The sequence below is a fragment of the Manis pentadactyla genome, chromosome 3 (genome assembly GCF_030020395.1).
Source record: "Manis pentadactyla isolate mManPen7 chromosome 3, mManPen7.hap1, whole genome shotgun sequence".
NCBI classification, from domain to species: Eukaryota; Metazoa; Chordata; class Mammalia; order Pholidota; family Manidae; genus Manis; species Manis pentadactyla.
In genome coordinates this window covers 41,309,586-41,319,581 of record NC_080021.1, presented here as the reverse complement: position 1 = coordinate 41,319,581, position 9,996 = coordinate 41,309,586, and the positions used below count along the sequence as shown (strand labels likewise).

The 9,996-nt window shown below is 48.2% G+C and overlaps 1 protein-coding gene across 2 annotated transcripts; it reads left to right on the top strand.

Moving 5' to 3' along the window:
- The first annotated feature begins 888 nt into the window (after window positions 1-888).
- On the top strand, window positions 889-8,167 carry OSR2 (odd-skipped related transciption factor 2). 2 transcript variants are annotated; one of them, XM_036875970.2, is made up of 4 exons: window positions 889-1,026; window positions 4,939-5,706; window positions 6,750-6,849; window positions 7,683-8,167. In XM_036875970.2, exons 2-4 carry the CDS (start codon window positions 5,051-5,053, stop codon window positions 7,755-7,757), a joined length of 831 nt encoding a protein of 276 aa, XP_036731865.1. In that variant the 5' UTR covers window positions 889-1,026; window positions 4,939-5,050; the 3' UTR covers window positions 7,758-8,167. The 2 variants fall into 2 exon arrangements, with proteins under 2 accessions (XP_036731865.1, XP_036731856.1); XM_036875961.2 differs by having other exon boundaries at window positions 7,601-8,167.
- Window positions 8,168-9,996: the final 1,829 nt, after the last annotated feature.

The window sequence follows — 9,996 nt, the reverse complement described above, 5'->3', positions numbered from 1 at the left end:
CATTGGCTGGGTAAAGCTTAAATATTGGAAGAAATTTCTCCTGGGACATTCCACATGTCTTCGTAGTAATTATGAAATTAGTCAATTGTCACCTCTATAAACAATCTTCGTTTTGAAAACAGGCAAAAGCAGACAACACGTGTAGTCATAATGGACTAAAAGTATGCTCAACTTTGTATTTTAAGTTGGGGAAAGTGTGACATATGCTGAAGAATACAACCTAGAACTGATCGATTTTACCCTACAAAGAAAATGGTTATGTTAAACGTGTGGAAATTAACTCAGCAAGTGCTCCAAGTAAAACTACAAAATGCCCTTGGGGTTCCTCCGCCGAGTCTTAGGAAGGCAGAGAACCAGTTGTTTAGTTTCTAGCAATACAAGGAAAAGTGGCACCGAGAAAGAAGAGAGTGGGCGCTGTGTTTTGAACTGAGTCACCTTCAGCTCTGTCTGTAACAGGGAAACCTCCAGCAAACCTATGCCTTTAAGATTCAGTTGCTATCCAAACACAAGTAAACAGAGTAGACCATTAGCGGGCGCCGGGCGCGGGGGCGGAGCCAGGGTGCAGCGAGCCCCGCGCGGCGCGAGGACGCCCGCCCGAAGGGGAGGCGGGGCCGCTACTAAAGCCCGGGACTCCGGGCCGCGAGCAGCCAGGGGAGGGACGCGGGCGGCGACAGAGCTCCAGCGCTTGCCTTTGGAGGGTGATGGCCCTGCGAGGCTGCAGGCTCCGACTTCACCCGAAGTCGGCAGCAGGAGGCTCGCGGAGGTGCCGGATTCCGGGAGGGCGCTGAGCGCTGGCTCCAAGCGCCCCGGATATTTACACATTCCGCGTCCACAGACTCGGACGAAGGCGAGGATCTGCTCTGGTTTTTGCTGCTCGTCGTGCTCCAGATCATGTGTGCGACTCCCGGCACTCAGCGCAGAAAAAGAAGTTTGCCCGGCGCGGACTCAGTGACCTTTCTGAGCTGGACGCCTCACTGCCTCGACCGGGTCTGAGCGGTGCTGCCCAGGTGGACCTTGCTGCGGGAGGTGAGTGTCCGCTCTGAGACGTGGTTGTAGCTGCCGTTAGGAAGAAAGGGTGCAAGGGGGTGCCGGGGGCGCTCAGATTCTTGGTCCGGCATGCCACAAGTTCAGAAATTGTAAAAAGAAATCATATGGATGTAATCACCGGGCATTGTATTCTCACTTTATCGATCTCAGGCACGCCACTTCCAGTTTATACCCCAAAACACACACTTTTACTTACTATTTTTAGTTTTGTTTTGAGAAATTTAATCCCAACATTCAGCAAGGCTTCTTATAAAAGCGGATCGACGTACGCTAAGATAAAACCCCATAACCCCACGGTGTTTCTGACGCTGCCATAGTATTCGTGGTCCACCCGTCAGGGAGCAGCCGCACTTGGGTCAGGACACACAGTGCATGCCTAGGCAGCGCGTTTCAAGGGAAGTAACAGTTCAGTCCTAGGTAATTCTCCAACCTTACACAGGTCTTCTGATAATCCCCCCGCCCCGCAGTCCTGGAGGAGGGGACAGAAGGCAAGTTTCCCCGGGATTTAAACGCTTGGACCCTCGAGAAATGGCTCCAGTAGGAAGGAGAGAGAAAAAGGTGTTTGCGGAGGGAGCGCTGGATCTGTCTCGCTACCTGTTAGCAGAGAACAAAGGAGGCTGGTTTCCCAGAGCGAAACGGCGCAGACAGCTACTTTTTTGCTAAACAAACTGCAATCCAGAGCAGATCAAGAAAATTACTCACGCAGGGGGAGCGAGGGAGCAGAGAGAAACAGAACCCAGATTATGCGGAAGGCATCTTAATTTAATTAACTCCTTGGGAAGGCAGAGGCGCTGTGAAGGGGCAGGAACTTCGCGGCCGTTTTCCTCTGTTCACCTGATCGAGTCTGGCCATTTTAATTTTATTTTTTTAAAATGATCTCCGTGGACTACAGAGTTCTAATTTATGTAAAATTCCATCGTTGTTTCGGCTGTAATTCAGTGAGCCTGTTGATCCATCAGTCATTTCTCTCCCACCAACGCACAAGTTTTAGCCGATGGCCCCTGATGTACAGTATATTATTTTTAGGTAATTCAGAGTAATAACACCATTGCCAAACAGCGAGACTCCTTATCAAATTACCACGTACACTTTTTTCTCCAATGTTTTGAAAGCTTCACTGAGCTGAAATTAGTATGTACACATCTCACTTTTGACAGCAAGTGAGCTAAATTGTAGAAAACTTATGTACATGCCTGGAAATTCCTGTGAAGAAGACTGATGAAAGAAAACTAGTCTCAGCTTCACCAAAACATTTGTCTTTTCATTGGGTTGTTTCTTTACTTGAAAAATTGTAAGTAACCAGTGGTCCAAAACAGGATGGTAAAGAAATGACAAAAGATGATATTCGCTGTTATTGCCTGAAACAGAGTGTGGGAACCACATGCCCCACTCTAGACAAAACGAAAGTACTTTATATCTCTGCATTGACTTCAAATATCTTTTGAACATATATTTCCAGCAACACAGGAAATCTAAACTTCTTAATTATTTAAGGCAAACGTGTTTAGTGGCTATATAGGGTTGTTCTGCTTGTAAAGGGTTTCAGAAGTCCCCAATGGTTTGCTCTTCCTCTATGAAGAAACTGTCAGTCCTGCAAATTAAACAAACTCCCACTACAAAATAGCACTTTGTGATACTTTGAAGCTGAATTACAATAGGGTCGTTAATTTTTGTGTTATGAACCATTTGGAGGAAAGAGAAGGAAGATGGCACTCAAATTTCTGCTGTCATAATTAACATGAAACCTTTATGGCAGAGTTATTTTCTGTGCATTTTGAATGGAAATCGTAAGTCGCATGTCATTCAATCGACAACCTCCTCTCCTACACACTTTGATATACTTTGCCTCTTCTATTTATTTCTAAGAAATCTAGTCTGGGGATGTACCCAAGTAATAATTTTGGTTTCCTCTATGGAAGCGGAAGTTTTTAATACTAGGGGGAAAATAATATTTTGAACTTTTGGAAAATCCTCATTATGCAAAAAGAAGGAAATAAAGGTGTACTTTTTTAAATAGAAGAGGTAATCATCAGAAAGATAACCATCCCGTTAGTAAAATCCTTTTTTTGTACCTCTCTAGGAGAGAGCTTGATGATTGCCACTGAACAAAAATGTATTGTGATTGGTGGTGGGAAAGTTTGTTGCTAATGGAAGTTTACAGTTTTGGTTGAGTGGTCTGACTGAGACCGTCTGACTGTTACACACCTCTCATTAACTCCAGGCCTAAACTCCCAGACTGCATACCACCAGGCAGAAGCGGTTCATTAATAAATCCCTGTCTGTGAGCAGTCCAAAAGGAGGAGAACAAGAAGGCGTGGGCTTCACTGAGGCAGCCAGAATCTGCCTTGCCAGAGCTCTGGGTCATTAGTGCAACCCTATAAGTCTGCCCTCAGATAGGGCCGTGGGCAACCCTTCACAGAATACTGGAGAAGAAAATTCAGGCGCTGAAACGAGTGGGTGAAGAGGGAAGGCTGGACAAACTTTCCCACCTTCCTGTTGGGTTCCAAAGCCAAGCTTAAAAGTTGATGGTTCACATGGGCCTGCCTGCCCCTTTCCAGGAAAAGGCGCTTAGTTGAGGGTGCACCTGGGGAGCCACCCTCAGAGGCAAGGCCCAGACCTGCCAAGCTGGCAGAACCCACTGATAAAAGGGGCTGGCAGTGGGAGAAGGTGGGCCCATCTTGAATGCAGGTGAGGTGCTCCAGGAAACTTGGGTCTGAAACCAGCCCTCTGTTCCAGAGAGAGGGGAGTGAGTGCGCCCCGCTTAGGCCCAGGCCGCAGTCCTTGGGCCAGGCTTGCTGGTGGCAAGAGCACTGCCGCACACATCTCCAGGTCGTCTTCGCACTCTGCCCAGCCTGCTGTGGCTCCCTTGCAGCGCCTTCCCTTTTGCTCCCTAGGGAGCCCTCTCTTCCCTTGTCCTGGGGCCTGCCTGGTATAGGAGACGCTCCGGGTGCCAGGCCGGAAGGGAAGCCAGTCCGCCTCCTGAGCTTGGCGCCCAGTCTGGGAGAAGGGGTTCCAGCCTCAGGGACGTTCTCCGCCCACCCCTCCAACACCCCACCCCCGCCTCCTGGGAACTGAACCATCTGGAAGGGATCTTGGTTGGGGGTGAGAGGGGACGGCTCCAGGGAAGGAGGAGGGGGCGATTCCAGGCCGAACCCTGCCCCTGAGGTGTCACTTTTCTTTCCTGCTGCCCGTCACCGCTGATAAATGGGACTGAGGCAGAGGAAAGGAAAAGAAAGCCTCCGAGGTCAGCGCGGGGCGAGGCGGGCCTCTCCGAGCGTCCTCCAGCTCAGGAGCGCGAAGCGCACCCTGGCTGCGCTCCGGTACCCCCGGGGTGACCAGGGCAATTGCAAAAAGAGCGACCGTGGGACCGGGTAGCCTGCGTGAGGCTCTGCGCTAGTAGCAGTGGCTTGGGGGCTGAACCGAGCCTTCCAGCCTCGGGTGCGACCCACAGCCCGTTGCTTGCCCGGTTGCTCCGCGGCGCCGCAACGACAGAGGCTCGGCCCCGGGCGTGTGGGCGTTGGCTTCGCAGGCAGTCACGGTTAACCCAGCTTTGCCCGACCGGGTTGGAGTGGGTGGGCAGGACTGGGTGCCGCCTCTGCTGGAGGCCCCGTGCCCCTTTCTCGCCGGGTTCGGGTCTTCCTCTGTGTGTGTGTCCGGAACCAACCTTTTTCGGACGTGCACAGAAGAGCTGCCAGGGCGCCTCGCTCGCCAGGGGTCCACTTCCTCCGCTGCCTGCCACCTTGGTCCCGGGGCCGAGCTCCGTGAGGATTCACGGGGCAGGCGCTACATAGTTCCCTCACCACTCATTTTGGGGGCCCTGGAGTAGGGTGGGGAGGAGGACTAGAAGGAAGGTGGATAATAGTCACGACTCTTTCCCCCTGATATTTTTAGGGTTTTCTCTGTGTGCCGTTGTCTCTCTGGGTTTTCGCCGGAGCCCCACACCACCTGCCTCTGAATCCTGGAAGTAAGGGGCGGCTCCCTCTGCCCCCCAGCACCCCGGAAAATGGGGAGCAAGGCCCTGCCGGCGCCCATCCCGCTCCACCCGTCGCTGCAGCTCACCAATTACTCCTTCCTGCAAGCCGTGAACACCTTCCCCGCCGCGGTGGACCACCTGCAGGGCCTGTACGGTCTCAGCGCCGTGCAGACCATGCACATGAACCACTGGACGCTGGGGTATCCCAACGTGCACGAAATCACCCGCTCCACCATCACCGAGATGGCGGCGGCGCAAGGCCTTGTCGACGCGCGCTTCCCCTTCCCGGCTCTGCCTTTTACCACCCACCTCTTCCACCCCAAGCAGGGAGCCATTGCCCACGTCCTCCCAGCTCTGCACAAGGACCGGCCTCGTTTTGACTTTGCCAACTTGGCTGTGGCCGCCACGCAAGAGGACCCCCCTAAGATGGGAGACTTGACCAAGCTGAGCCCGGGGCTGGGCAGCCCCTTGTCCGGACTTAGTAAATTGACTCCGGACAGAAAGCCCTCCCGAGGGAGGTTGCCCTCCAAAACGAAAAAAGAGTTTATCTGCAAGTTTTGTGGAAGACACTTCACCAAATCCTACAACTTGCTCATCCACGAGAGGACCCACACGGACGAGAGGCCGTACACATGTGACATCTGCCACAAGGCCTTCCGAAGGCAAGATCATCTGCGGGATCACAGGTGAAGTGGGGAAGAAGTTTGGCCGGGGGCGGGGAAGGCGAGTCTATCTAGATTCCCAAGTCTGATAGACATTTCAAGTGTCACTACAATCCCCTCTGAACTGGAATATATCCCCCAAAGTCCTCCCCAGCCTCCTACAGCCAACCTGCAGCATTTACCCTTTTCCTCAGCCGGTCCCTTCAGCGTTCCTTTTTGGGAAGTGGGAGGACTTGTCCCTATCTTGAGACAGTTAAAATCTGGTGGGTTGGCCCCGTAGGTCCTAGGATCAGTTTCCCAGTTTCCCAGTTTCCTCCCGGTCGCTGTTGGGAGGGGGGGCAGGTAAAGCTGAGGCACTGGCTGCCTTAAGATCCTTTCTGGGAATCTGCTCCCACCACCCCTCCAGTGGGTTCCCTCCCTTCTTAACCTGCTCACTCCCAGGTGCACCCCAGAGCCTGCCACGGAGACCTTTCTTTTAAACTTATTTGCTAGGCTCTTGAGATCACTGAATTTAGAAAACAGCTCCCCACCTCCCCTCTACGACATGAAACTTTGCATTAATAAATGGCAATTTTAGAATACTACAACATAAGTGTATTCATCCGGTAAAAACCCGAAGAGTGGGGGTGGGGACATCTTCTTTCCCGACTCCATCTAGTTCCACAATGGTGGGACTTCTGTAGGATCCTCCGAGACTGTTAAGGATTTGCTAAAGTTAGTCCCCCTAAACTCGGCCTTGCCTTACATCCTGATTTGGCCAGTTTAAATCCCAGAGAAAACCGAGGAGGCCAATAAGGACTCTACGGGAACGCCTTCAAGCTCCAGAATACGCCAGAGAGGGCGTTCAAGTGTAGATAAAAATCGGCGTCCGGTGAATGTTCTGAAGAGTCTGTTAGTTAAGGTTAACCATAAACAATTACAGGGGTGAAAAAATACTATCTAAAAACATAAGTAATGGGAATCCTATTTCTTTCGTCCTTTCACGACTTTGTTTTGAGTAACTGTCAAAAGAAATTCCTCACCGTGGTGGTAAAATAATTTCAATGAAACTTTATATTGATTTTCAGGTATATCCATTCCAAAGAAAAACCCTTCAAATGTCAGGAGTGTGGGAAAGGATTTTGTCAGTCTAGAACTCTAGCAGTCCACAAAACTTTACATATGCAGGTAAGTTATTTTCTTGTTTAAGAGCTGACTGGTTTTGTTTTATAATTTTTGCTTTACAAAAGGTGTTACTTTCTTGTAAAAAAAAAAGGCTCTATTTTAGACTAGTTTTCTAAGTGGGGAAAGCAGCACTCAATTTTTTCATACAAAAAAATTAATATTTTTAAATATAAAACGTTTTTACATTTTTCTTAAGGAACAGGACACTCTCTTTATTCTAAATCCTAATTATAGAATTTTTCTTTCATCCGACTTGCCCTGCATTTAAAAGCTTTCGTGTTTGGGAGGAAATAAAGGTAATTTTGATAATGGAGGCATGGTGAAATCCCATACGGCTGTCTTTCCCAGGGGCCTCATAATTCGTAGTTTTCAGAACATTGAGGAATAGTTTAATTTTCCGGTAAAGAGGAGCCTTATTACCCGGGAGAATGTTGTTCCTTAAGAGAGGATTAGAGTTTTTCCTTTCCCCTTTTCCTGCCTATGACACGGTGATGAAAAGTAAAGAGCTGGAAATCACAGAGCCCACCGCGGTGGTCACAGGCGGTTATCAGTGTAATCGGGCCTCGGTGTGTGCCTGCGCGTGTGTTTCCGTGATGGAAGGATTAGGAGCACAGATTTGTTCCAGCAAGCCTCCTCTTTTGTTGTCTTGCGCGTGTTAAGTTAACGCTTGTGATACCGAAAAGACAGAAACTATTGAGAAGGGTGCAGTGGTGGTGTGAAGGATTAATCCTTTGCTTGCTTCACATCTGAACAGGAATCTCCACACAAATGCCCCACATGTGGAAGAACCTTTAATCAGAGAAGTAATCTGAAAACTCACCTTCTCACCCATACAGACATCAAGCCCTACAGCTGCGAGCAGTGTGGCAAAGTGTTCAGGCGAAACTGTGATCTGCGGCGGCACAGCCTGACTCACACCCCGCGGCAGGACTTCTAGAGAAGCCCAGGAACTGTCCCCTTCCGCCGCTGCTCCCCTCCCCAGACACCTCTCCACGCCTCCCACCCCCAACCCTTCACTAACCCCAGCTCTTCCTTGGCTGCAGCCGCACCTGCAGCTCCAGGGAGTTAACTCTTCTTGAGGACTGAGAACTGTAGAAAGCCAAACAAGTACATCCCTTCACAAAGAGCATATACTAGTTTCTTGTAGATATTCACAGCTCATTTTAGAGCTCTGTACATAATGTCGTGGGTCTTTGTTTGGTTGTTTTTTTTTTGTTGTTTTTGTATCTTGTTGGATGCATCTAGATATGGAAAATGGAAACCAAATTTATCTTTAAAGACTGTATTTTGAAAATAAAACTTTTTCTTGTTTGTTTCAACACTCCTGCAACGTGTCTTGGTATTTAACTTCTGTTTTTCCTCTGGATTCTGGAAGAGTAGGATGCCTTTAAAATACTCAGTATTGAAGGGCATTCTTTACCTGTAAGTTGTTAAAATAAGACTTCTCACAATTCTCTTACTGAAACTTAAGTTCTTCCCTTTTTGTATTGTATATCTTGGAATTGGACGATTGTGCTTTTTTTTTTCAAAGGTATTAAAACTGATACCCCTAAGGTCTTATCCCCTTTTATTCTAACTCCTTGTGTGTTATTCCTTTAGATTAAAGCAATATACTAATCATTATTAGAAATATGCAATTCCAATGACTGCCTACTTGAAAGCACAAAGTGGGAAGAAGTGAATGGAAAAAGAAGAGAAGGGAGCATCTCACCATTTCATGTTTTTAAAGTCCTTGACCGGTGTCAAAGTTTATGATGGGCAACTGCTCTTACCATTAGACTTTGAACAGTAAGATTTAGCACTATAGACAGAGACTTTATCCTGCCTTCGGGAGAGAAGTCTAAAATCCTCCTACAGAAGAGTGCAGGAAGATATAACCTTCAGAAGATGGAGGAAAGAGGAGAAAGGAAAAGCTACTTAGCTATGTTTGCACAAAATATTTCTTTCCAAGGGTGGAGATCCTTTCTTCTAAAAGGTTCCAATTTCTCTGCAAAGCAAACTGAGTTAGGTCACTAGCAGGTTTTCCATCACTGATTGGCCTTTGTCCCTGGGAAAATGCCCAAAGTACAGGTTCCTCTGTGTATAGAACTCATAGCAAATATGTAATCATCGTCTGAGGCATTTCAATCTTTCCCAAATAGTTCCTGGGGAATATGACACTAGTATAATGACAACACTGTGTAGGATTTGGGAGAAAGGCTTCAGATACAGATAAAAAAGTATTGTGTAGAGACTGGAAAGGGAAAACAATGAACTTAAAGAGGGAACTCAGAGGAACCTGTGGCCCAGTGGCCCAGTTGGTTCCCATAAACTCTAATTCTGAACAACAGGGCTCAGATTTTTTTCATTTGTATATTTATGTGAGGATGGCATATTTCACCTTCAGGGTGATACCTGGCAACATGTCTTATGTTTGTACCTTAGAATCATTCAGAAGAGTAGATAAGGATTTGTGGACTAGGTTCAAAATTTCTCACTGGTGCCTTGTTCAGTACAACTTAGAAGGCAGTTTCAAAAAGTGTTCCAGACTCACTGCTTACTCTGTTCTCAGGAGAACTGGCTGGAAGTCACTTCCGCTTCTCAAGAGAGATCAACTCTCTCCAAAAAAGTGTCCACTCATCAAGCCTGTGTCTCTACTGCTCATACAAATGCATTTCCTTACAGGGGATAGGCCCAAAGATTTCACTGAGGAGAGGGGGCAGGGATGGACCATCCATAGGGGTGTATGAGTGTGTGGTATTTAGAAGAATGAAACTGTTGTTTGTTTTCTTTTGTTTGTACAGAATTAACTCAGTGACCTCCCTACCCTTACTCTCTCAAGATCCTGCCCACCTTGGCACAGAAGATTTGAATAGTTTAGGGCAGGGTTACACACTGACTGTCCCTAGAGCTCCCCTAATCCTGCAGGCTTTTTCCATGTAGTCAGTCTTGCTGCCCCACCCACCCCAACTGACTACAAGTGTCACAGTTTCATCGCCCAGGGTTCAGTCCAGTTATCAAAGAATGACCCTTGCTTGCTATCAAGCTCAGACATATCCATGAGTCCCTGCCACAGGGATATATAGACAGGTATAACTGGAATATTGTTCCTGTGCATTTTAGTTGGAAAAAAATGTGAATCCGAAGTGAATGAGGGAAAATGGAGAAAGC

Excerpts from the sequence above, each read along its gene's own strand:
- OSR2 (XM_036875961.2), top strand. The coding sequence starts at position 5,051 with ATGGGGAGCAAGGCCCTGCCGGCGCCCATCCCGCTCCACCCGTCGCTG. Across the intron at positions 5,707-6,749 it reads GATCATCTGCGGGATCACAG|GTATATCCATTCCAAAGAAA; the intron begins GTGAAGTGGGGA and ends ATTGATTTTCAG. Across the intron at positions 6,850-7,600 it reads ACAAAACTTTACATATGCAG|GAATCTCCACACAAATGCCC; the intron begins GTAAGTTATTTT and ends ACATCTGAACAG.